Raw genomic sequence first — 25,021 nt, 5'->3', positions numbered from 1 at the left:
GATGCTGGAGGCTGCAGGAAAGATGCTCAGTAGGGGCCATGGATGGCTTCCCAGCATGGAATTCGTCATTCCAGGACAATGTGAGAGGATGGTGACATCCCTGGGAGAGGGGAGTCTTGTCATCTCCTATGGGCAGTTTGGGCCTGCTCTGCATGCTCCTCTTGCTCAACCACCCCCCTGAACTTAACATCCTGTAGATCCCTAAGAGGAGACAGGGCTCACAAGCAACCAGTTGCAAAATAGCCCTGGCAGTAAGTGCATGGCAATGGACTCGTGGACATGAAGGGTCATCAGTCTTGTGTGGGCTGAGAGTCTCCAGACACAAGCATTGTGCTTGAGTAGAGCCCATTCCGGTGTGACATAGAAGCCAACATGCTGGTTCCATCACTTTCTGAGAGCATTTCTAGAATCTCTCCACTCCCTTCCTCCAGAAGCCCGTTCCCCCAAGTAAACCAAGTGGAAAACACAGAGGTCAACCAAACAGACTATTCCATCCACATCAGTGATGTGTCACCCAAGGATGGGGGCACCTATTACTGTGTGAAGTTAACAACAGGGCACCCTGATGTGGCGTAGGTATCTGGTTCAAGCCCCTTGTGTCTGTGAACGGTGAGTACAGCCTGAGAAACTCCATCCCCTAGGTTTGTAAAACTAAATTTTTCAAAATCTGAAGCATGTACCAAATCATCAGTACACACTGGATACCGTGCCCCTTCACCCACAAACAACCCTGTAGGCTGGGATTCTATACATGGGTCTTCTTTCAGACTGGGCCCTGTGCCCACTCTTGAATGAAGCCATGTGACAGACCACGCCCTTTATGATGACCCAACTACCAAAACATGAACACAGGGCCAGAAAAACTCCAAACTCAAAAGATAGTCAATAGGTTAAACGCAACTACATGTGTGCACCGAATGGTCCAAAAAGTTGTTAAACTGAGCCTACAACTCTGTCTGGCCTTTCTGAGGTTTAGGGACAAACCTGAGCCCGAGAATATGCATTGTGTCTTTTTTGGCCTACTTCCTGACTCCAAACTTAAATCACAGACACTGTAGCCCCATATAATCCTCTGGATTTGGATGGAATCTCAACACGGAGAAAGGTAGCCCCCAAGCTTAGTATCTCCTGAAACAAAACAAAGGGATCCAAAGGCAGGCAGAACCTCTACAAGCCTGCACAATTCTACTCACTCATTTCTAAATGGAATGTCATCGGGGCCTGGTCACAGCTCCCTGAAGGGTCACCACAACGCAGTCAAGACATCGATCCCCACACAGGAAATCCACGCGTGGCTGTGGTCTACTCCTATGGCTTCTGGGGAGCCGAGACACCAGCAGGAAGGTTCTCGTGTGTCACCCGCTCCCAGATCTCGTTTGGATAAGTTGTCCCAGAGGGGTTGAGTCTCTCTCCTGGCACTTGATCTTTCCATGGTCTGCCCTGGTCTACCCTCAGCTCTGCTGTTCTCTGATTCTCTGAGGACAACCAGTGTTTCCTGCTGCTCAATTTGCATTAATTTCATCAAATACAGTGTCATTGGGGTGTCCATCTGTTCTGGGAAAACTAGCTTTCCTCAGTAATGTTCTCAAGTCCAATCACATTCCATGCCATCCACTGGCCATGGAACATTCACATCTTTCGCTCAAGCTGAAACATGTGGCTTCCCTGCCATTCCCCTGCATTTGGCTGTGGTGTCAGTGTAGGGACCACAACCCAGTCTCCCTGCCTTTGGCTTAGTGTTAACCTATGTCATACTGTGACTTCCTATGAATTCTACTGAAATATATAACATCCTATAGTATTTAACAATCGTGCCATTTTTCCTCATTGTGAATACATTCTACTGCACAGCTGAAAACCCAGTTGCAAAGAGTTCTAGAAGTCGTTAGATCATGATTTCAGAAGCCAGGAATCATAAATGCATAGAGCCTGAAAGTTGGGGTGTCTGACTAGCACAACAGTAAAACACGCTGTGTCTGGTGCAACCCCAGCTTTGCCACTTGTGACCTTGGGCAGATTACTAAGCCTCTCCAAATCCTAGTTCCTTCCTATGTAAAATCTCAGTCTCTTGGAGTCAAAAAGATGTAGTGTCTATGAATCTTAAAATGTTAGAATTACCAAATCGTAGAGTGAGTCACCTGACCTGTAGGTTTTTAAATGGTATTTAATGTTCATCTTTGCATCTTACATGGCCAAAGTGTAGAAAAGAGAGAGAGCAAGATTTTGAGGCTTTCGTCAATCCCATTCATTCTTTTCTGCATGCATTCCTTGATCCGACCATGCATCAAGCATGCATTCACTCGAAGCACACTCTCATTCAGCCATGCATTTACCTGTGCAGGAATCTGTTAACAAGTACCTGAATCCTCCTCTGGGGCAGACCCTGGGCAGATGACCCATCTCCAGGAATTTCCAGGCTCCCACAGTGGCCTTCCTCTAGTGATTGTCTGCTTTCTCTGGGCTGTGTCAGTTCCCCCTACAGTGACAGTGTCCCAGTCTTCACCCTCCTTGGACTTGGTGGTTGTCACCTGCCGCGTGCAGAGATTCTATCCACATTTGAACCAAGCATATGACTGAATCTATTTGTCTAGCTCTGTCAGACGCATAAGTGCCACTTCTCCAGGGGTGATGTGTTTTCTTGCAAACTGTCAAAAAGCCAATAGAGAAATATAGTGATATATCATGGAAGTTTGTCATATGGTGGTGATTCTTTTGGAGAACAGAACTATTATTCGATATCTCTCTGTGTATCTATTAATCTAGTATATGGTCTAGGTATAGAAGGACTTCAGTAACTGTTTTCAAGTAAATTATTCAATATTGTAATAATTATGCAATATATACACATATATGAAAAGAATTTCTCCTCTATTACTTCAACCTTTATCATTTCTGGGATTATTAAACTGGTAAGGAGCCTGTATTTGTGTTAAATCCTTCAATATCAATTTTTAAATACTTGATACAATTAAGTTGCAAATATAAACCAAAAAGATCACACACACACACACACACACACACACACACACACAGTGGAATATTATTTCTCAGCCATCAAAATAAATGAAATCTTGTCATTTGCAATGTGGATGGAGCTAGATGTATTATGCTAAGCAAAAGAAAGTCAAAGAAAGACAAACACCATATGATTTCACCCATATGCGGAATTTAAGAAATAATAGTGATGAACATATATGAGCGGAAGGAAAAACAAAGAGAGGGAATAAAACCATGAGAGAGTCTTAATGATAAAGAACAAACTCAAAGTTGATGAAGGAAGGTGGGTTGGGGGTGGGCTAAATGGCTTTGGGGTATTAAGGAAGGCACTTGTTATCATGAGCACTGGGAGTTGAATATAATTGATGAATCACTGAAATCTACCCCTGAAACCAATCTTGCACTATATGTTAACTAACTACACTTTAAATAAAACTTAAAAAACAAAAAACTACCTTGCCCTAAAACCCGGGGATAAGTGAACAGTACAGGGAAATACAGTCAACAGTATTGGAATAATGTTACATGATGACAGATAGTGACTATGCATACCATGGTGAGTGTTGCATAATGCATAGAATTGTCGAATTACTGTGTTGTGCACCTAAGACTAATACAGCACTGTATGTCAACCCTAAAAATAAATTTTTTTTAAGTATTTCCAAAATAAAATTTGCCCTGGCATGAAAAAAAAAAGAACTGGACCCATACATAATATGTATTTGGTCAAGAGATGTTTGAAAAATGTGCCAACGCAACTCAATGTGGAAAGGATAGTCTTTACAACAAATGGTGTTGAAACAATTAGATATTCATATGTAGAAAGAAGGAGAAGATTCTTGACTGTTTCCTTATAACATAAACAAAACTTAATACTGTCTAAAAAATATTACTTTACCATAATGTGACTATGCAGTGTACACAAAAATACTAAGAACAACTTAATATGATCAATGGATCATAGGCGTAAATTGAAAGGCTACCTATAAAACTTCTAGAAGAGACTATAGGAAAAAAACAAAACTGAATTTCACGGCCTTGGTTTAGCATAGACATTTTAGATCAGACACAGGAAGCACAATCTATAAAAGAAAACATTGCTCCATTTGACTTCGGTAATCTCTATATCCAACTTGGGGCCTCAAGAGCGGGGAGAGGTCCCGTGCAGGGAGGAAGCATGATCTCTCCCGGGCCTCTCCACTCTCTCTGAAATGTGACAGGATCCCTCAGCAAGGGAGGCCTTCTCTGCCTGACTTCTATTTCACAATCTAGAAGCAGATTGCTAACTCACAGCCACATCACCCCATCATGGGCACTTCCTCTTAATCATGGGAGGAGGCAGGCTTTTCCTCTCTACAGAACAGAGGGCCTATTCTCCCCAGCACACACATTTGCACAGGGCAGGATCCCCAGACCTCCACAATGTCAGCCCCTGCCTCGGGGCCCCATCCTCCTTCTTACCTGCTGCTGCCTCTGCTGTTGGGACTCACAGGTAAGCATCGCCTTGAGGCATAATCCCTGTTCCCTACCTCCTCAACCTCACCCTATCCCTGGACCTGAAGGGCCTCCAGGTAAGGACAGGTGTGCTGTGCGGGGCTGCCACAGAAGGCCAAGGACTGGGTGTCATATGAGAGCAGGAAATCAGGGATGGGAGCATTGTGTGTATGGATCCATCACCTGAAGCTGGTTACCAGCGATATCCAAACAGCGGGTGCTTTCATCAGCCACAAAGACAAGTGTATGTATTAAATTATTTAATCCTCACAACACCCCCGCCTGATAGCTAGGACTGTACTCCTGATCAGAAGATGGAGAAATTCAGGCAGAGAGAGTTAATGGCCAAATGTCAGCTACCTAAGTCACTGCATCTGCCGGGATTCATGTCCAGGCCACCCAGCTCCACGGTTCATTCTTTTCACCGTGTGATGCTGCTCGGCTTCTCGGTGGAGGCTAACTAAACAAACATCAGAAAATACAGAGAGGGAAACAGAAGAGGCATCACTTACCACACTCTGAGGTCTCCAGAGTTCCAGTTCTGCTGTGTGTCCTCCCAAACTTTGGTTAACGATGCGTTGGGTGATTCTTATGCGCCAAATCTTTTACTGAGCTTTCAACATGTATGACAATTTCCTGAAATCCTCAAAGTGATCTGTATGCTAGCATGCTGGGCCACACTTCATGTATATTTGGCAATGCACTTGTGTGTGTACACGTAGGAGTGGGCATGAGGAAGGTACACACACGGGCGTGTGCACACACACAGGATATTTGAAAGCGCTTTCCTTACTGTTGCCTTCACATCATGTCCACTCTACATGAAATGTACATTGAACACACGTTTGGTTAGCTGCCTCTCAGCTAGTCACTCTCTTTTTCTACTTCTTTAAACTTACTGCTCACTCTCCACCAAGCTCTTAAGGCAAGTAAACTTCTTTCTGGGTAAAACGATGCGAACTCTGTGTATTACTACCTTGGTGGCTCTCTTCCATGCTGGATCAGAGTGAAGAGGGGAAAGGGGGATACAAGAAGTGGAGATTCCTGCCTATGCGATCTACACTGGTACTTATATCCTGATCCCAATTATCTAGCATTGGCTGATGCCTCCAGGCCTCAGGAAATCTCGTGCATAATCCCTTTCCAATTTCCTGAGCACTCACCCTGTGCCACACACACTTGGAAATGCACGCGTCTGTTATTTCCTAGGATCTTTGTATCCGAGGTAGACATTTTTGTCCCTTAGCTTACAGATAAGAAAAGTAGGCACAGAAAAGTCCAAGGTCACTCAGTGGTGAAGGCAGGGCTATGGTTTGAACTCAGGCAGTCTGAGTCTAGATCTCACGGGTCTAACCATTGCTCTTCTCAAACCCTGTGGCCCCACATCCATCCCTTGAAGTTTGCAGATCTGCCAGTGGGTGTAGGGAAGGCGATGTGGGTGAGAGCATTTGTGGTTTGCTTCTCTGCGGCTCTTCTGCTTCCTGGGTATATGCAAATGATCGTTTTCACCAAGACATCTTCATGGGACACTTGGCTTCTCATAATTTCCTGAGAAATTCTCCACCAAAAATAGACTCCAAGTTCTCAGAAAGGGATTGCCCTATGCAAATTCACACATTGCATAAATATTAACTGGATAACTACAAGGTGCCAGGAACTGTTACATGAGCTTACGGAGTACTGGTTATTAAAAGAGAGAAAGTAGTGGCCCTCGTGGAAGTTATATCATGATGAACAAAAAGACTGGAAACGACAGATATACCAATTAAGCAAATAACACAACATACCAGAAAGCAATGAGTGTTAGAAGAAACACAATAGTACAGCTGGCTAAGATAATGAGAGACTCTTTAGGGTAGGATGTATTTAAAGAGGCAGCCTGGGGGCGCCTGGGTGGCTCAGTCGGTTAAGCGTCGGTTAAGCTCAGATCATGATCTCACACTCCGTGAGTTCGAGCCCCGTGTCAGGCTCTGTGCTGACAGCTCAGAGCCTGGAGCCTGCTTTGGATTCTGTGTCTCCCTCTCTCTCTGCCTCTCCCCCGATCATGCTCTGTCTCTCCCTGTCTCAAAAATAAATAAAAACATTAAAAAAAATTTTTTTAAATAAAGAGGCAGCCTGGGTGGGCATCACTGAGAAGGGAGATTTGAGCAAGATTATAAGAAGGTGGGGGTGTGGGCCATGTGATCTTCTGGAAGAAAAGCCTTCCTGAACAGCATGGGAACAGCATGTGCACATGCCCTGACCCTCCCGCTCTGTTCAAGGATTTGGGCTTTTACTCTGAGTGAAACGGTTGCCATTGCAGTTTTGAAGACACAAGTGGCATGATGCGACATGAGTTTTAACTTATTCTAGGATTTGGTTGAGATTAGACTATCACATGGCATACATAGAAGGAACTAGAGCATTCAAGAGCTTCCCGCATTCGTGCAAACAAGGACATATGGTGTGCACCAAGACAGCAGCCAGGACAGAAAGGGGAAAGAGGTCAGATTGTGGGTGCATGCAGAAGGAGAGACCACAGGATCTCCTGACACACAGGATTTGGGGTGGAAAGAGAGGCTCCCGAGGCTTTGGACCTGAGCGTCTGGGAGAATAAAGGTGCCTCAGCTGAGATGTACAAGGACGTGTTGGAAACTGAGTTCAGTTTGGGACGAGTTAACTGTGAGAAGTTTACCTCTATCAAAGTAAAGTGGTGAATTCACAAAAATAAACTCAAAATGGATAAAGGACTTGAATGTGAGACAGGAAACCATCAAAACCCTAGAGGAGAAAGCAGGAAAAGACCTCTCTGACCTCAGCCGTAGCAATTTCTTACTTGACACATCCCCAAAGGCAAGGGAATTAAAAGCAAAAATGAACTACTGGGACCTTATGAAGATTAAAAGCTTCTGCACAGCAAAGGAAACAACCAACAAAACTAAAAGGTAACCAACGGAATGGGAAAAGATATTTGCAAATGACATATTGGACAAGGCGTTAGTATCCAAAATCTATAAAGAGCTCACCAAACTCCACACCCGAAAAACAAATAATCCAGTGAAGAAATGGGCAGAAAATGTGAATAGACACTTGTCTAAAGAAGACATCCAGATGGCCAACAGGCACATGAAAAGATGCTCAACGTCGCTCCTCATCAGGGAAACACAAATCAAAACCACACTCAGATATCACCTCATGCCAGTCAGAGTGGCCAAAATGAACAAATCAGGAGACTATAGATGCTGGCAAGGATGTGGAGAAACAGGAACCCTCTTGCACTGTTGGTGGGAATGCAAATTGGTGCAGCCACTCTGGAAAACAGTGTGGAGGTTCCTCAAAAAAGTAAAAATAGACTACCCTATGACCCAGCAATAGCACTGCTAGGAATTTACCCAAGGAATTAGGAGTACTGATGCATAGGGGCACTTGTACCCCAATGTTTATAGCAGCACTCTCAACAATAGCCAAATTATGGAAAGAACCTAAATGTCAATCAACTGATGAATGGATCAAGAAATTGTGGTTTATATACACAATGGAGTACTACGTGGCAATGAGAAAGAATGAAATATGGCCTTTTGTAGCAACATGGATGGAACTGGAGAGTGTTATGCTAAGTGAATTAAGCCATACAGAGAAAAACAGATACCATATGGTTTCACTCTTATGTGGATCCTGAGAAACTAACAGAAACGCATGGAGGAGGGGAAGGGAAAAAAAAAAGGTTAGAGTGGGAGAGATCCAAAGCATAAGAGACTCTTAAAAACTGAGAACAAACTGAGGGTTGATGGGGGGTGGGAGGGAGGGGAGGGTGGGGGATGGGTATTGAGGAGGGCACCTTTTGGGATGAGCACTGGGTGTTGCATGGAAACCAATTTGACAATAAACTTCATATATTAAAAAAAAAACAAATAAAAGTTGGTGGATTGGTGAACTATAGAGTTCCAGAATTAAAAAAAAAAAAAAAAAAAAAGGAAAAAAGAAGTAAAGTGGTGAGTGGCTGGTTAGACATACAAATCCAGAGTTCAAGGGCAAGGCCTGGGCCAGACATGGAAATATGAGGATTACAGATACACAGATGGCAGAGTTTACACCTCTCCCTGGCTCCTCTTGACCCTCTAATCCCTCTCACCTCCTCCCCCCACCCCCCTGTTCCCTCCATTTCCTTCCCCAAGATGCATGCCTATTTCTTCCCATTTGTCTTAGCAGTTCGGCTTCCTGACCCCAACTTTCCTCTCCAGACTTACAGATCAAACCACCTGATGCTCTTGGCACACCCAAGACTTGCCTGAGATAGCATGTACCCTCCTTAGGAGGCATGGTTGGTTTCAAATTGTGCTCAGTGCAGGGTTTTACCAGCTCACACTCTGTGAGAGCGAACCACACCTTTTCTCCCTGAGTAGCTAAGAAATAGAAAAGAACACAGGATGTATGTATGTGTGGTTTCCAGTAGCCCTCTCCTCTGATGTATATGCCTGCCTAGTTTTTAGGACACTTCAAAAGGAAGGAAATATTTTGTATTTCTCTATGTCTCGAGAGATTGGCTAGTCACTTAGGCAGTGAAATACAACTGTAAAGTCTTGCACTTGCAGTGAAATGAATGCCCCCAAAATGACTGTGTCCCTTCAATGTATAACTCAATGTCCCGACATAGGCCACCTCCCACAACTCTTTTCAGAACATGGAAAAATTTGCAGACTACTATTTCCTTTGTTTAGGTGTTCCCATGGTGCTATGTCCTCCTTCAAGGACAGGTTTCTCAAATCTACCAGTCCCTGGAACAATACATTTTCTTTGTCCTCGAGCCATTTAGTCCAACTCAAAGGCTCTACATGGGGCGATCACCTTCTCTGAAGCCATATTTCTAATTATGCTAAACTACACATCACATAAAATCTACCCTCTCACCATTTTTAAGGGTATAAGCCAGTGGCCTCACGTACATTCACAAAGTTGGGAAGTCACCACCACTGTGCATTTCAGGAACTTTTTCAACAACCGAAGCAGACACTTTGCATCCATTTAAACAAGAATTCTCCATTCCGTCTTCCCCCACAGCCACTGGTAACCTCTGTTCTACTGTTTTGTATCTATGAATCTGTCTCTTATAGATACTTCATGTAAGTAGAATCATATGCCTGTCCTTTTGTATTTGGCATATTTCACTTAAAGTGATATTTTTTTAGGTTGATCCATTGTATAGTACATATCAGACTCTCACTGCTTATTAAGGTTGAATAGAAGAAGTCCATTGTATATATCTACATCAACACCTTTTATCCACTCATCTATGGATAGATATGAATTTTTTCTGCTACCTTTTTGTTATCATGAAAAATACTGTTACGAACACAGATGGACAAAGATCTGAGTACATACCAGTAATTTGGAGGGTGTTTGCCTAAGAATGGAACATTCTGATCATATGGTAAATTCTATATTTCAATTTTATTTTATTTTTTTTTAATTTTTTTTCAACGTTTATTTATTTTTTGGGACAGAGAGAGACAGAGCATGAACGGGGGAGGGGCAGAGAGAGAGGGAGACACAGAATTGGAAACAGGCTCCAGGCTCCGAGCCATCAGCCCAGAGCCTGACGCGGGGCTCGAACTCACGGACCGCAAGATCGTGACCTGGCTGAAGTCGGACGCTTAACCGACTGCGCCACCCAGGCGCCCCTCTATATTTCAATTTTAGTGAAAACACCAGTTTCCACAGTGACTGCACCATTTTTTATTCCTACCAACGATGTACGATGGTTTCAATTTATCCACAGCTTACCCAATCCTTTTATCCTGATTTTTAATTTTCTTGTATGTATTTTGGTTTTGCTTTATTTTGTTTTTGGTAAAAGCCATTCTCAGGGAAAGTGGTATCTCACTGTGGTTTGGATTTTCATTTTTCTAATGACTAGTGATGTCCAACATCTTTTCATGTGCTTACTCACCACTTGAATATCTTATTTGAGGAAATGTCTATTGGAGTCCTAGGTCCTTTTTCTCAACTGGGCTGTTCATTATTTCGTTGTTGAATTGTACGAGTTCTTTTTATATGCTGGTTATTAATCCTTTCTGAGACATATGCTTTGCAAATATTTCCTCCCATTCTGTGAGTTCTCTTTCACTTTTGATTTTGTCCTCTGCTGCCTGAAAGTTTTGTTTTTGTTTTTGTTTTTTAATTTACTTATTTATTTTAAGAGAGAGAGCACAGAAGTAGGGGAGGGACAGAAAGAGAGAGAGTGACAGACAATGCTAAGCAGGCTCTGCGCCACCAGCACAGAGCCCAGTGGAGGGCTTGAATCCATGAACCATGAGATTATTACCTGAGCCTGAGTTAGGCACATACTGGACTGAGCCATCCAGGGACCCCTGCAACAATTTTTTTTAATTTTCATAAAGTCCATTTCAAATATTTTTTAGTTTGTTATGTTTGCTTTTGGTTTCTTATACAATAAATCATTGCCAAATCCAATATCACAATTTTTCCTACAGTTTTTTCTCTGAAAATTTGTTTGATTTATTGATTTATTGATTTAGCTCTTGTATTTAGGTCCCTTCATCCAATTTGAGCTCATTGTTCTATACAGAGTACGGTGAGGGTTCAACTTCCTTATTTGGATGTAGATATTCAGTTTTGCCGTGTTTCTTTTCATGTTGAAAAGATCACTCTTTCCCCCACTGAATGGTCTTGGCACTCTTGTTGAAAATCATTTGACCATATATGTGAGGGTTTATTGTAGGCTCTCCATTCAATTCCATTGCTCTATATCTCTATTCCTTTTCAGTACTACAGTAGTCTAATTATTATACTATGTAGTAGGTTTTTAAATCAAGGAGTATGAGTTTCCCAACTATTTTCTTTTCCAGGATTGTTTGGTGATCTGAGACCCTTGAAACTGCATATGAATTCTAGAATGGGCTTTTCCATTTCTGAAAAAAAAAAACTGCCATGGGGGTTTTGATAACAATTGTATTGAATCTGTAGATCGCTTTAGGTAGTATTGACATCTTAACAATATCAAGTCTTCCAATGCACGAACAGACGAAGTTTTTCCATTTATTTATGTCTTCCTTCATTTCTTTCAGCAAAAATGTTTTACACTTTTTGGTGTACAGCCTTTCATCCCCATGAAAACAATTTACTACTAAATATGATGTTAGTGCAAGTGGAATTGTTTGGTAATTTCCTTTTTGAATTGGTCACCACTCACTTAGAGAAATGCACTTGAGTCTTGACTGTTGATATTGGTTTTGACTGTTGATATTGGTTTTATTTTTCCTCTAAGATTTTATTTAAGCTCAAGTTAGTTAACACCCACTGTAGTCTTGGCTTCAGGAGTAAAACCCAGTGATTCATCTCTAACATATGACACCCAGTGCTCATCTCAAAGAGTGATCTCCTTAATGCCCATCACACATTTAACCCATCCCCCCATCTCTCTCCCCTCCAGCAACCTTCAGTATGTTCTCTGTATTTAAGAGTCTCTTATGGTTTGCCTCCCTCTCTCTTTTTATCTCATTTTTCCTTCCCTTCCCCTATGTTCATCTGTTGAGTTTCTCAAATTCCATGTATGAGTGAGCTCATTTGGTATCTGTCTTTGTCTGACTTATTTCACTTGGCATAATACCCTCTAGTTCCATCCATGTCATCACAAATGGCAAGATTTCATTCTTTTTTTATTTAAATATAATTTATTGTCAAATTGGTTTCCATACAGCACCCAGTGCTCATCCAACAAGTGCCCGTATTCATATACATTGTATTATAGTATTTACTATGTATACTGTATGTTACTATATAGTATATATATTAGTGTATTATATGTATATAGTATTATATACATACCACATCTTCTATATCCATTCGTCAGTTGATGGATACTTTGGTTCTTTCCATAACTTGGCTATTGTTGACAGTGCTGCTATAAACATTGGGATTCATAAGCCCCTTTGATTCAGCATTTTTGTATCCTTTGGATAAATATCTAGTAGTGCAATTTCTGGGTCATAAGGTAGTGCTATGATTAATTTTTTTTAGGTACCTCCATATTGTTTTCTAAGGTGGCCACACCAGTCTGGATTCCCACCAACAGTGCAAAAGTGTTCCCCTCTGTTGTTTTCTTTTTTTCACATTTTATTTATATATAGCATAGAGATACTACTCCTTTTTATTTCCTTCATTCTGCTACCTTCTGGTTTATTTTTCCTCTTCTTTTTCTGATTTCTCAAGGTCCATAGTTGTTAACTGAATTGTGATCTTTCCTCTCTTTAAATGTAGGCATTACAGCCATAAATTTCCCTCTAGAGCTGCTTTCACTGCAGACTGTAGTTTGGGGAAGTTGTGTTTCCATTTTCATTCATCTCAAGGTGTTCTCTAAATTCCCTTGTGATTCCTTTTTGCTTAAGTTTTTATTTTTTAAGAATGAGTTGTTTTATTTCTATATATTTGAGAATTCCAATTTCTGGTTTTGTTGTTGATTTCTAATTTTATTTCACAAACTATTTCACCAGTTCACTGCTTGAAAAGACTTTCTTCCAGATTCCAGTAAGTTGCCTGCTTCTTAGCCTGTATAACAATGGCTCATACAAAGGTTTTTTATAGTAACTGGTTTCTGTAATAGTCTGGGGATACATATGTGGTAAAAAGAACAAATCCCCCCTTAAAAGAAGTCCATATTATAATACCCAGAGCCTGTGAATAGTTTTCTCTAACATGGCAAAAGAGATTTTGCAGAAGTGATTAACTCAAGACTATTAAATGGGGAGATTATCCGAGATTATCAAAGTGGCCCAAATATATTCACAAGAGTCCTTATAAGAATAAGGCATGGAAATCAAAGTTAAAGAAGGACAGGTGACAAGAAAGGCAAGAATCTGGAGTGATTGGAAGATGGGAAACCATGAGAAAAAGATTGTGGGCAGCTTCTAGAATTTGGAAAGACAAAGACAATAACTCCAGAAGAAACGCAGCTCAGCTGACCCTTGATTTTAACCCAGCAACACCGATTTTGGACTTCTGACCTCAAGAATTGTAAGATAATAAACTTCTGTAGGTTTTGGCATTAAGTTTTTAAAAGTGTTGCAATAGCATTCAGAAACTAAAATGATTACGATATGAGGGGGACAAAACCACATATTTTTGCATGTTTTACTTCTTATGAAACTACATGCTTATGGTATGTTTAAAGCTCTGCCCATCACTGTCTCTCAAGCATCCAGGCTGCTGGGACAGACCCCAGCATGTGCACGTGCTTGTGAAGGAGGGAAGTTGATCCATAGAGGTTCCAGAAGTTAAACACACAGCCCAGAAACTACATCCATCACTTCCGCTCACACACAATGGTCTAAAGAAGTCTCACGGCCCCACCTAATGCAAGAGACCAGAAAGTGTAACACCCCAAGGGGTCAGAACGTAGACAAGCAGGATCATTTGGCAAAGCATGATGCTTTCAGAGAGGGCTGGGGCCGTCCGCCTGCCGTGTGCCACATCACCGAATCTCTCTGTGTTTTGCTTTCCTCGTCTGTAACAGGGTCCCGTGTGACAGGCTCATCGCGAGGGCTACATGCCGTGTACACACAGCGGGCTGGGCTCAAGGTGTGCACTAGGTGAAAGCTGTTGTGGATACACACTTGAGCAGACGGACAGGATCACACAAGGATCATAAGTAGCTGTTTTGTTCTCCCTCCAGGTGTGGCAGGTGAGGCAGAACTGCAGGTGATCCAGCCTGAGAAGTCGGTGTCTGTGGCAGCCGGACAGACGGCCACTCTTCACTGCACCCTGACCTCCCTGGTCCCCGTTGGGAAGGTCGAGTGGTTCAGGGGCACAGGGCCAGGCCGGGAGTTAATCTTCAGTTTCAGAGGAGACCCTCACTCCCCTCGAGTAACAAATGTTTCAGACGCCATAAGGAGAAACAACATGGACTTTTCCATCCGCATCAGTAACATCACCCCAGAAGACACGGGAACCTACTACTGTGTGAAGTTCCAGAAAGGGAACCCCGATGTGGAGTTTAAGTCTGGACCAGGCACCCAGGTCACCGTGAGCGGTGAGTATCGCTCCGTCCCCTGGTTGTGACGGCAAGTCAGTAAGAATGCCCTCCACTGTCTGAGCAACAGATAAGGATCAGGAGCTTTGGCAGGTGCCCCTGAATGAGCCCCTTCCACGGATCAGGAAAGTTGAGGCCTGGAGAGGCCTTGCTATTTGCTGAAGACACCACGGCTGATAAACGGTGGGGAAATCTGGAACCTCGGTCTGCAGGTTCCCAGCTCTTCCCTTTTTCAATCCTGACCAGCCCTCTGGTTCCCAGGATGAGAGACTAAAAGTCTGGGAGACATGCTAGTCACAAGGCCCATCCTCACATCTGCCTCCAAATAGCACTCATGTCGATGTGTCCAGAATCCTCCACACTCGGCACTTACTAAGCACCTGCTATGTGCAAGCTCTGTTCTGGGTACTGTAGGAGGAGGAGGTGGACACCGAGAGTGACACCCACCAGAAATGTCCTTCCTGTGCCCAGATTGGTGGGAGGTCCCCTGGTAGAGAAGACAAGGGGGACTTTGAACTTAGGCTGGAATTGCACGCGGGCCCTGCCCCTGCCTCAGTCTCCGACACCGCCCTCCCAACACTATCAGCAGGGCTGGAAAATAATCCGTGAGGGTTCTGCACAGTGTCACATACCTGTCGTTGGTGAGGATGACCACAGTCATGCTTACTCGTAAATGCTCCTCTTGTAGCCAAACCTTCTCCCCCCGTGGTGTCGGGCCCCACGGCCAGGGCCACACCTGAGCAGACTGTGAGCTTCACCTGCGAGTCCCACGGCTTCTCCCCCAGAAACGTCACCCTGAAATGGTTCAAAAACGGGAATGAGCTGGCAGCCTCCCAGACCACCGTGGACCCAGAGGGAGACAGCGCTTCCTACAGCATCTCCAGCACAACCACGCTGCCGCTGGCCCCGGGGGACGTTCGCTCCCAGGTCACCTGCGAGGTGGCCCACGTGACCCTGCAGGGGGGCCCTCCTCTTCGTGGGACTGCCAACTTGTCCGAGACCCTCCGAGGTAGATGCCCGTCACCCCCGGCCCAAGCCCAGCTCCGGCCCCCAAGCCTCCCAGCCTGCCCCTCCCCCACTCTGTGCTCCCAGCCTTCCATCCCCTGGAACCTGCCTCCTGACAGACCCTCCCGATCACCGGGCACCCAGGGGTACCGTCACCTCCTCCTGTTTTAACGGCAGTTCCAGGTGAACACCTACCGTGCTAGGTAGTTTGATTTACTTTCCCATAGCCACTCCAATTATTGAGCACCTACTGTAATCCAGCCACTGTGTGCTCGGTGACTTCATGGATTTTGCTAATTACTCGATTCCAAATGCATGCTGGGGGCTCGGTTTCACTCATCATTACCCTAATAGGAGCTACCAGTAGGTACCTTGAGCACCTACTGTGTACTCGGCACTGTGCTTAGGGATTTCACTCGCATGCAAAGTCTACCCTGAGTGTTTGAGCACCAGCTGTATGCCTAGCACTGATCTGGGTGATTCCCTTGCTGCGTGGGGGGACCTAAGTTCTCGAGCCCCTCCCCGGTGATGTGTCTGTTCCATGAGGTCAGAGCTTCTGCTCTGTGCTGTTTCAGTTCCACCCACCTTGGAGGTTGCCCAGCAACCCGTGACAGGGGACCAGGTGATGGTCATTTGCCAAGTGAAGAAGTTCTACCCCCAGCGCCTACAGCTGACCTGGTTGGAGAACGGACACGTGTCCCAAACAGAAACGGCCTCGACGGCCTCGAACCTCACAGAGAACAAGGATGGGACCTTTAACTGGACGAGCTGGCTCCTGGTGAATTTATCTACCCACACAGAGGACGTGGTGCTCACCTGCCAGGTGCAGCATGATGGGCAGCAGGCAGTCACCAAAAGGCATATACTCAAGACCTCTGGCTACACCAAGGACCAGTGCACAGATGGAAACTCGGGTGAGCCTTGATGTCAACTAATCTGGCATTTAATTTTATATTTTCTTTTCTCATGGTAAAGTAGTTATTCATGCCCATTATAGAATAATCTAGAAGTCTGTAGATACGAAGTAGAAATTTGCTGTGAGGTCCGGGACTTCCCCCAAAGCCTACATTCCAAGAATGACCACTGGTAAGAGTCTGGTACAGATCTCTTTAGATCTTTTGACATAACCAAGCATTAGAGAAAGAAACAACAGAGGGAGGGAGATGATCTTGTTGCTAGGGTCTGCCTCCTGCTCCTTCACCTGACAGGGATTAAGTCACCATGCCAGGCCAGCCACCCCCTCCCCCCGATCTTTCTTACCCGCCTATTCTATATTCCTTCAGAACATTCTATTGTCACCCCAGCAAATGTCTGCATCCACCACTCTGAAATTCTGGAAGAAAGTCCAGAGGACCTGGAGTTTCCAGTTTTCTTTTTTATAAAGAAATATTTTTTAAGTTTATTGATTTATTTTCAGAGAGAGAGAGAGAGAGAGTCCCTGAGGACAGGGACCACCAGCCTGTAGAACATACACGTATTAGATATAGCAACTGGGCATTGTCCCAAGGACCTACGGAGTCCCCCTTTTATGACCGAAGTATACCTCATTTCTCTCTCATGTAACATCAGGAGCAGGTGGAGCCAGGATTCAAGGAGTCTTTGCTCCAAAAGACCTTTCAAAGGCCCATGTTCCTTCTATATGCACTATGACATCGCTGTCACTGCTGGGTCAACAATGGGTCACTGAGTGTCCATGTCCCTCCCAACTGGGAGAGTATAGATAGGAAGAGGAAAACAAATAACTTCTTTCAAAACTAGAGGTATACAAAAGTTGCAGAATTGTGTCCACTAATGACTTAGTCATGGATGCACATCCAGTTGCAAATAGAGTCTATAATTGTGTAGTCATGTGACTAATGACATTGGCTTTTCTACAAAACCAATATACCATTAGACACTTCATAAAATAATTTCCTACTATCATCTAAAATGGGGTCTATATTCAGATTTTCAAAAATTTCTTCTGTAACTTTATTTTGTGCACCTAGCTTGGTTTTAATTCATCTGTAAATGCTTGGAAGAACTTTCCTGTGAAACCACCTAGGCCTCCACAATTCTTTTTTACTTGAAAATAATCTGAATGGCTACTCAGATTCATCATTTTATATAGGATGCTTGGGGGCCCGCTGTGCTTTTGAGGAGTTTGGTCCATTTTCTCTGAGTTATCAAATTTCTTCCCACAGAGTTGCTCATAGTATTACCTTGATAGCCTGTTGATGTCTGTAGGGTCTGTAGTGACATGCTGTTTCATTCTTGATATAATGTGTTCTTTTTCATATTTTTCACTGTCAAAATTGCTAGATTTTCAATTTTATTGATCTTTTCAAAGAACCCACTTTTTTTTATGAAATTTATTGACAAATTGGTTTCCATACAACACCCAGTGCTCATCCCAAAAGGTGCCCTCCTCAATACCCATCACCCACCCTCTCCTCCCTCCCACCCCCCATCAACCCTCAGTTTGTTCTCAGTTTTTAAGTCTCTTATGCTTTGGCTCTCTCCCATTCTAACCTCTTTTTTTTTTTTCCTTCCCCTCCCCCATGGAAAGAACCCACTTTTTAAAAATTTTTTTATTTTTTAAAATTGACATCCAAGTTAGTTAGCATATAGCGCAACACTGATTTCAGGAGTAGATTCCTTAGTGCCCCTTACCCATGTAGTCCATGACCCCTCCCACAACCCCTCCAGTAACCCTTAGTTTGTTCTCCATATTTATGAGTCTCTTCTGTTTTGTCCCTCTCACTGTTTTTACATTATTTTTGTTTCCCTTCCCTTATGTTCATCTGTTCTCTCTTAAAGTCCTCATATGAGTGAAGTCATATGATTTTTGTCTTTCTCTGACTAATTTCACTTAGCATAATACCCTCCAGTTCCATCCACATAGTTGCAAATGGCAAGATTTCATTCTTTTTGATTGCCGAGTAATTCTCCGTTGCATAGATATAACACATCTTCTTTATCCATTCATCCATCGATGGACATTTGCGCTCTTTCCATACTTTGGCTATTGTTGATAGTGCTGCTATAAACATGGGGGTGCATGTTGTCCCTTCAAAACAGCACATCTGTATCCCGTGGATAAATGCCTAGTAGTGCAATTGCTGGGTCGTAGGGTAGTTCTATTTTGAGTTTTTTGAGGAACCTCCATACTGTTTTCCAGAATGGCTGTACCAGTTTGCATTCCCACCAGCAGTGCAAAAGAGATCCTCTTTCTCTGCACCCTCGCCAACATCTGTTGTTGCCTGTGTTGTTAATGTGAGCCATTCTGACAGGTGTGAAGTGGTATCTCATTGTGGTTTTGATTTGTATTTCCCTGATGAGGAGTGATGTGGAGGATTTTTTCATGTATCGGTCAAAGAACCCACTTTTGTTTCAGTGATTTTCTCAATTGTTTCTGTTTTCAATTTCATTGCTTTTTCTCCTCTTTTTTTTCCTTCATTTTCTTTGAATTGATTTTGTTCCTCATTTTTTGAAATTTGAACTGAGATTTTTTTTTTAATTTAAATTCCAGTTAGTTAACATACAGTGTAATACTGGTTTCAGGAGTAAAATTCAGTGATTCATCACTTACATATAATACCGAGTGCTCAACACTGGTACCCTCCTTGATACACATCACTCTTCCAGCACATTCCCCACCTCCCTCCATCAACCCTTGGGTTATTCTCAACCATTAGGAGTCTCTTGTGGTTTGTTCCCTCTCTCTCTTTTCCCCTCTTCCCGTATGTGCATTTGTTTTGGTTCTTAAATTCCATATATGAGTGAAATCATATGGCCTTTGTCCTTCTCTGACGGACTTCTTTCCCTTAGCATAATACACTCTAGCTCTATCCATGTTGTTGCAAATGGCAAGATTTCTTTCTTTTTGATTGCTGAGTACTTTTCCACTGTGTATACATATGTGTGTATGTGTATATATATATATATATATATACACCACGACTATACTCATTCATCAGTCAATGGACATTTGGGCTCTTTCCATTGTTTGGCTATTGTTGATAATGTTGCTATAAACATTGGGGTGCATGTATCCCTTTGAATCTGTATCTTGGTATCCTCTGGGTAAGTACCTAGTAGTGCAATTGCTGGGTCATATTATAGTTCTGTTTTTAACTTTTTGAGGAACCTCCATACTGTTCTCCAGGGTGGCTGCACCGGTCTGCATTCCCACCAACAGTGCAAGAGGGTTCCCCGTTCTCCGAATCCTCACCAACAACTGTTGTTACTTGTGTTAGCAATTCTGACAGAGTGAGGTAGCTTCTCGTTGGAGTTTTGATTTGTATTTCTCTGATGATGAGTGACGCTGAGCATCTTTTCATGTGTCTGTTAGTCATCTGGATGTCTTGTTTGGACAAGTGTCTATTAGTGCCTTCTGCCCATTGTTGGTTTGTTTTTAATTCAAGTTAGTTAACATACAATGTAGTCTTGGCTTCAGGAGTAGAACCCAGTGATTCATCTCTTACAGATGACACCCAGTGCCTATCCCCAAAAGTTCTCTCCTTAATGCCCATTACCACTAGCTCATCCCCCCACCCACCTCCCCAACAGCAACCCTCAGTTTGTTCTATGTATTTAAAAGTCTCATTTGGTTCCCCCATTTCTTCACCGGATTGCTTCTTTAGAAACTGAGATTGATGCTAGACTTTTCTTTGAATGTCACACCTTGGCCTGTTTCTGTTTCCAGGGATTCAGGAACGCGAAGCCAGGGTACCTAAGCTGTGTTCTTCCTCCAGTCTGCTGACACTTAACTGCCTGCCTTCCTTCTCCACCTTTCAGAGTCCTCCTATGCTTGGACCTCATGCCATTTCCAGGGGTCAGGCATGCACTCGACCAGGAGACAAGTCCACAGCATCTCATCTTGACAAGCCTGGGTTTGATTTTTAGACTTCTGTCTTACACTGGGGCACACACGAGGGCTGTTACTTCTGGTATTTCTAGTGTGTCTTAACTGGCAAGCTTGTTAGTGTGCTAAGGCTGCAAATAGGATTTTAAGGTTGGCTAAGCTGGCAGGCCAGAGCCAAGTGTAAGATGCTTCTGTGACCCTACGCACCAGGATGCCACTCCATGGACGTCCCAGGGCTCTGGCCACTGCCTTTCTGGGTCCAATGCGTCTGATGTAAAAATGCACATCTTTCGGTCAATGGTATTGAGGTGTTTTATGATAGTCCTAGCTTAATGGACCTCCTTTCTCTCAATATGGCATGACCACGTGTGTTGCTGAGGCCTGGGGTTGGCTGGCTCTGTTTGGACAGAGATTCTGAGTCCTCTGATCTTTCTGGGTCTTCTTCAGGATGCCAAGTTTGCCTGCCCCATTTTTCCATCTTCCTTCACCTCAATTATGACACAGCACCTCTTCCTTCTTGTTTGCCTTTCCCTCCTTGAAGTATCCATTTTAAATCATGCCTCTCCCTTTTACTCCCATCTGCCCTTTTGAATGTCCCTATCTCCTGGGGCGCCTGGGTGGCTCAGTCGGTTAAGCGTCCGACTCTTCACTTCAGCTCAGGTTCATAATCTCACGGCTCATGGGTTCAAGCCCACGTCAGCCTCAATGCTGGCAGTGCAGAGCTGGCTTGGGATTCTCTGTCTCCCTACTCTCTGCCCCTCCTCTGCTCGCTCTCTCTCTCTCTCTCTCTCTCTCTCTCAGAATAAATAAATAAATATTTAAAAATAAAATAAAACACCCTTGCCTCCTGATCTTAGGTTCCTACTGCTGTTGTGATAACTGGCACATGCTTAGTGACTTAAAACAGCCCACATTCATTATCTTCCATTTCTAGTGTGGAATGTCTAAAATGGGTGGCTGGGCTGCGTTCCTTCTGGGGGCTCTCGGGGAGAGTCTGTGTCCTTGCTGTTCTAGCTCCTAGTGGCAGCTCCACTCCTTGGCCAAGGGCCCCACACCCTCTGACCTCTGCTGTGGTCCTCACGCATCCTGCTCCCAATCTCTGCGTGCCTCCTACACTTGTAAGGGTTTCAGTAATTAAGTTGGCTCCACTCCAATAGTCCCAGATAATGACCCACTCAAGACATTAGCTAATTACCACACAGTCTTTCTTGCCACGTAAGGTACCACATATTCACAGACTCTGGAGGTTCAGGGCCAACCCTTTTAAGTCAAGCACACTTTGAAACACATTCCTAAGATCTGTGTCCTGATGGGCAGGACACATTAAAATATTTTCTGATTTCAGGGCGCCTGGGTGGCTCAGTCGGTTAAGCGTCCAACATCGGCTCAGGTCATGATCTCACGGCTTCTGGGTTCGAGCCCCACATCGGACTCTGTGCTGGCAGCTCCGAGCCTGGAGCCTGCTTTGGGTTCTGGGTCTCCCTCTCTCTCTCTGCCCCTCCCCTACTCACACTCTGTCTCTCTCAAAAATAAATAAACATTAAAAAAATTTCTAATTTCAGCTGGATTTAATATTGGCTGTGGTATTTCCATAACTCTCAGGCTCCTTGACTCGCTGCCCTTTGCTTCACCTGCCCTTTTCCTGTGGCTGGTGAGGGTAGGAGGACAGCAGTATAAGTGACTGAGCTTTTGGATTTGGTGAATTTTCTCTTTTGTCTCCCAGAGATTTTGAAGGTTGGGCGTTGCTCTTCAAGGACTATTGAGAACCAGATTTCCATAGAATTTACTGTCCTTTTATTCTTTTTCCTTTGGGTTTAGAAGTTCTATTCGGAGATGAGTAACTAAGGTGCTGCCTTGTCCTCAGCAGACACAAGTGCCCTGAGGGCTTTGAATGCCCTGTCTCCAAAGTCCCTATCCCACATATCTCAGTATCTGTCTCCCATCGTTCCCCATCACGGCCCTATTCTGGCAAAGCAGGTGCACTGAAGCTGAGAATCCAATCTTCTCTAGTGCCGACGCTCTTGTGGTGATGGTGGACCCAATTAGGTCCTTAGCTTTTTCTTCCCTCCGGCTCTAGGAGGTGTGAGTCTACAATGTTGCCCGGATGTCCTCTTTCACACTTGACCTTTCAGGTGTGATTCACTGGTCTTAGTTTGCATCGTCTTTCTCTGAAAGGCATCAGCCCAGCAACACCCATCCAATCCCATAGTTCCTGTAATTCCCAACTCATTTCCAGATTGCCAGGGTACTCCCATCCTCTCTGCTCACATCATCCCAGGTCACTACTGTGAGGTTTTAGCAGTGACAGTAGCAGGGACGGCTGGGCCCTCCCCCTGCCCTGCCACCCACCAGGCTGGGGACCTCTTGGCCAGTCAGCTGACTGAGACCCAGGTCTGTCTCTGCACCTTAGAGCTGGGTTTCCAGACCCCTCCCAGACAAACTCCGCAGGTCACCTGCCTTGGGAAGCAGCCTCTAAGATATACGAGAAAGGGGACAGCTCACTGTGGAGCGCTGCCCGATTCACATGCATGTGAGACAGGGAAGGAGGCAAGACTGGCAAAGGGAGATAGTGAACACAAGGCAGCACAGAAGAGTCATACTTGGACGAGCCGGATGCTATTTTTGACTTTTTAAAATGGAGCGGAGGGGCGAAACCTCTGTACCCGCTCTTCCTCCAGGCCTCTGCTGCAGGCTGCCCTCTAGAAGCAGGTGCAAACATGGGCAATGCACCTCTTTCAACTGAGTATAAGTGCAGAAGGCCACCCAGTTGGGACCTGCCATCCCCAACACACCAGGGGTAAAAATGATGGGTCACCGCTCCTACCTCTAAGATTATCCCATATATTTCAAAAACTCATTTGAGTTTTTTTATCCTTTAATATTTATTGTTGAGAGAGAGAGAGAGACAGAGAGAGAGAGAGAGAGTGTGTGCACGAGTGAGGGAGAGGCAGAGAGACAGGGAGACACAGAACCCGAAGCAGGCTCCAGGCTCTGAGCTGTCAGCACAGAGCCCGACGCAGGGATCAAACCCACAAACCATGAGATCATAACCTGAGCAGAAGTCACATGCTTAACCAACTGAGCTACCCTGGCTCCCCTTAACTTGAATTTCTTGATGCAAATCTAAGAGCAAAACCAGTCATTATAAAAAGGCAAAGAATCTACAGCTATGCATCCAGATACAATGATCTACGTCCAACAGAAAGATATCCTACCTGATGCTGGCACTGGGGTCCAGGTGGGCTGGATGGTGTTTGAAAGCCCTCCTGAGAGTTTCCTTGCCTCCCTCAAGTGTTGTCCAGCCAGCAGGTCTCGTGAAGTCAGGGCATTCTGAGAGCTCCCTCAGCACGTGAGAACATCGAGGCCTGAGTGTGGAACAAGCTGAGCAGACTTGCACCTCGGTCACCATGACACTGTCCTCACTGTACTCGAGGCTGGGCTGATATTCGTTGCTATGACCCTGAAAGGTTGAACACATCCTGGTCCAAAGACAAGGTCGCAGATTCATCCTACAGGACAGCAGTGAATGATTTCCCACTCATCCGATGACCCTCCGTAAACTATGAGCCTGTTCCCTTCTCAGAAAGAGAGCATCAGACCTGCCCCATTGGGTGTGGGGACAAGTCAGTAAAGCTCACTTGCGTGTTGTTGAGTTCTCTTTGTATCCACCCCTTCCCTCAGGAAGGACACCCGGTACCCTGAGAGGGGGTGAGCGAGATGAGGTACTTCTTATTCTGAATTCTGCCTCGAGCTTCTCCCAGGGGAAATTCATGAGCTGCAGAGCGTTGATGGGACCAGGTCTCCTCAGATGGAGTAAGTGGAGGCCCCTGGGAGTGGACTCCTGGATCCCTCTCTGATGCTGCCTCCTGTCCCTTCATTTCCAGATCGAGAACTGTCCACTCCACTCCTGGTGGCTCTCTCCTTGGGCCCCAAGCTGCTGTTGCTCGTCTCTGTCTCTGCCATCTATGTCCACAGGAAGCAACGGATTGACTGGTGAGTTATGGACAAGGAGGACAGGGCCAGGTCAGTCCCAGAAGGAGCCAGGTCAGTGGAAGGGGCAGCCCGCAGGTCACACAGGGTCAGCGCCCACCTGGAATAAAGAGCAGATGATACACCTTTGTCAAAACCCTCAGGAACTTCGGGGATCCCTCTGGGAGGTTCCCAACTCCCAGAAAGTGTGTGGGGTCCTACAGGAAGTGGGGGAGGGGGGTCAAGGGCTGTCAAAAGATATGCACAGAGTCCTAGGGCTTCTGGTAAGGAAGTGGGCAGAGAGGCTGAATGAGGGCCACCTGGGTGGGATGATCCCTTGGAGAGCATCTCTCGAGTATTTGGGCACTAGGCGTCCACAGGAATGCTGTGGAATGCTGACGGGTGCCCGCTGGCCGCTCTGAGGACGGCTCCCTCTCTGACCCTCCGTGGGACACACTGGAGAGGATGGGGAAGGGGGATCAGGACTTAGGGAAGAAGCCTGAGGAGGCACAGTCCATGTCAGGGACCGCCTGTCCTCTCACTACAGGTGATCCAGGAGGAAAATAGCACCGAGGACATAGGAGACACGTGGAGAACATGTCTGGAATGATGAGCAGATAATGAAATGTGAACATGGGTCCACGGCTCCTTCCTTCCTCCCCTGCTACATGCCATCCTCGGTCTCT

General features: G+C 44.8%; 2 protein-coding genes and 1 long non-coding RNA gene across 5 annotated transcripts in view; 2 read left to right on the top strand and 1 right to left on the bottom strand.

Annotated features, from left to right (window-relative positions):
- The window catches only part of LOC125161925 (uncharacterized), a 20,028-nt gene extending 4,756 nt beyond the window's left edge, over positions 1-15,272 (bottom strand). The window contains exons 1-2 of the long non-coding RNA XR_007150818.1: positions 15,148-15,272; positions 2,360-2,645 (exon numbers count right to left, since the gene is read on the bottom strand). This is a non-coding gene — a long non-coding RNA (uncharacterized LOC125161925). The remainder of the gene's footprint in view (positions 1-2,359; positions 2,646-15,147) is intronic.
- Positions 1-24,922, top strand: part of LOC125161921 (signal-regulatory protein beta-1-like) — a 96,694-nt gene extending 71,772 nt beyond the window's left edge. The window contains exon 6 of the mRNA XM_047852252.1: positions 24,883-24,922. The gene's annotated coding sequence lies outside the window, so the exon portion shown is untranslated. The remainder of the gene's footprint in view (positions 1-24,882) is intronic.
- On the top strand, positions 4,386-25,021 carry LOC125161920 (signal-regulatory protein beta-1-like). 3 transcript variants are annotated; one of them, XM_047852247.1, is made up of 6 exons: positions 4,386-4,489; positions 14,159-14,515; positions 15,204-15,524; positions 16,096-16,434; positions 24,251-24,359; positions 24,883-25,021. In XM_047852247.1, exons 1-6 carry the CDS (start codon positions 4,420-4,422, stop codon positions 24,884-24,886), a joined length of 1,200 nt encoding a protein of 399 aa, XP_047708203.1. In that variant the 5' UTR covers positions 4,386-4,419; the 3' UTR covers positions 24,887-25,021. The 3 variants fall into 3 exon arrangements, with proteins under 3 accessions (XP_047708203.1, XP_047708205.1, XP_047708204.1); XM_047852249.1 differs by lacking the exon at positions 15,204-15,524; XM_047852248.1 differs by lacking the exons at positions 24,251-24,359; positions 24,883-25,021 and adding an exon at positions 21,712-21,752.

Source organism: Prionailurus viverrinus, chromosome A3 (assembly GCF_022837055.1).
Source record: "Prionailurus viverrinus isolate Anna chromosome A3, UM_Priviv_1.0, whole genome shotgun sequence".
NCBI lineage: Eukaryota > Metazoa > Chordata > Mammalia > Carnivora > Felidae > Prionailurus > Prionailurus viverrinus.
This window is presented reverse-complemented; position numbering and strand designations above follow the sequence as displayed.

What these genes read in the sequence shown, in the direction of transcription:
- LOC125161920 (XM_047852247.1), top strand. Translation starts at nt 4,420, where the DNA reads ATGTCAGCCCCTGCCTCGGGGCCCCATCCTCCTTCTTACCTGCTGCTG. An exon ending in CTTGTCCGAGACCCTCCGAG is followed by an intron (nt 15,525 to 16,095) that starts GTAGATGCCCGT and finishes GTGCTGTTTCAG; the next exon opens with TTCCACCCACCTTGGAGGTT. An exon ending in GTGCACAGATGGAAACTCGG is followed by an intron (nt 16,435 to 24,250) that starts GTGAGCCTTGAT and finishes CTTCATTTCCAG; the next exon opens with ATCGAGAACTGTCCACTCCA.